At 47.2% G+C, this 833-nt stretch overlaps 1 protein-coding gene across 2 annotated transcripts in view; it reads left to right on the top strand.

Moving 5' to 3' along the window:
• The window catches only part of nradd (neurotrophin receptor associated death domain), a 15,856-nt gene extending 15,023 nt beyond the window's left edge, over positions 1–833 (top strand). For both annotated transcript variants that reach the window (XM_008285673.1, XM_008285672.1), the window contains exon 6: positions 279–833. In XM_008285673.1, the coding sequence (XP_008283895.1) occupies positions 279–592 (314 nt within the window). In that variant the 3' untranslated portion in view covers positions 593–833. The remainder of the gene's footprint in view (positions 1–278) is intronic.

The raw sequence follows: 833 nt of genomic DNA, 5'->3' as shown, positions 1-833 counted from the left end.
CCCCCACATTGTTTTGTGTTTGCATATTTACTTTTGTGTTTTCCACAAGAAAGCGCCATGTCACCCTTAAGTTCCCAATTTTTCACACAAGAACAATGACTAAGAAGGTTCCTAATTATTGAACTTGGTGTTTCTAAAATTTAAAAAAAATGGTGCAAGTTCTCACAAATAAAAGATATACTTGAAATATTGCTGTTGTCGATGTATATGTTGTATTAGTTTGTATGTTTGGGTCGATAAAACCAAACGGTAAGCTAATTCTGGTTGTGTTTTCACAGGTACCAAGAGAGACAGCAAGCAGGACAACCGTCTGTACATCAACCTGCCCCCCCACCGGCAGCAGGAGGTGGAGCGCCTCCTGCAGGAGGGCAGCGGTCGGGGTTGGAGGCACCTGGGGGCAGCGTTGGGCTACGAGCCCGAACAGCTGGACCTGTTTGGGCGAGGAGAGGCTCCAGCTCACACACTGCTCTCCAACTGGGCCCAGAAAGAAGGCTCCACCCTGGGACTGCTGTGCTCGGCGCTGGCTCGTATCGAGAGGCCCGACGTGCTCACGGCCCTCAACTCCCCCACGCAGGGTGTTTCTGTGGTCTGACCACCCTCCACGAGTGACACTCACAGACTCGAGTGAGGAACTTTGAACATGACAAGAGAGGCACTCTGATAGCAACACCTCTGTCACCGCTGGAAGCTGCCACTGATGTTTGTTTTTTTTATATATATATCGCTTTTTTGACACATAATTCAGACAATGAAATAATCTTCTAAGACTTTACCAGAGTTTTTGTTGCCATTTGGTTTTACATGGTGCATGAAAGAATCTCTTGCAAATGTGT

Source organism: Stegastes partitus, unplaced genomic scaffold, assembly GCF_000690725.1.
Source record: "Stegastes partitus isolate 25-593 unplaced genomic scaffold, Stegastes_partitus-1.0.2 Scaffold413, whole genome shotgun sequence".
NCBI lineage: Eukaryota > Metazoa > Chordata > Actinopteri > Pomacentridae > Stegastes > Stegastes partitus.
This window is presented reverse-complemented; position numbering and strand designations above follow the sequence as displayed.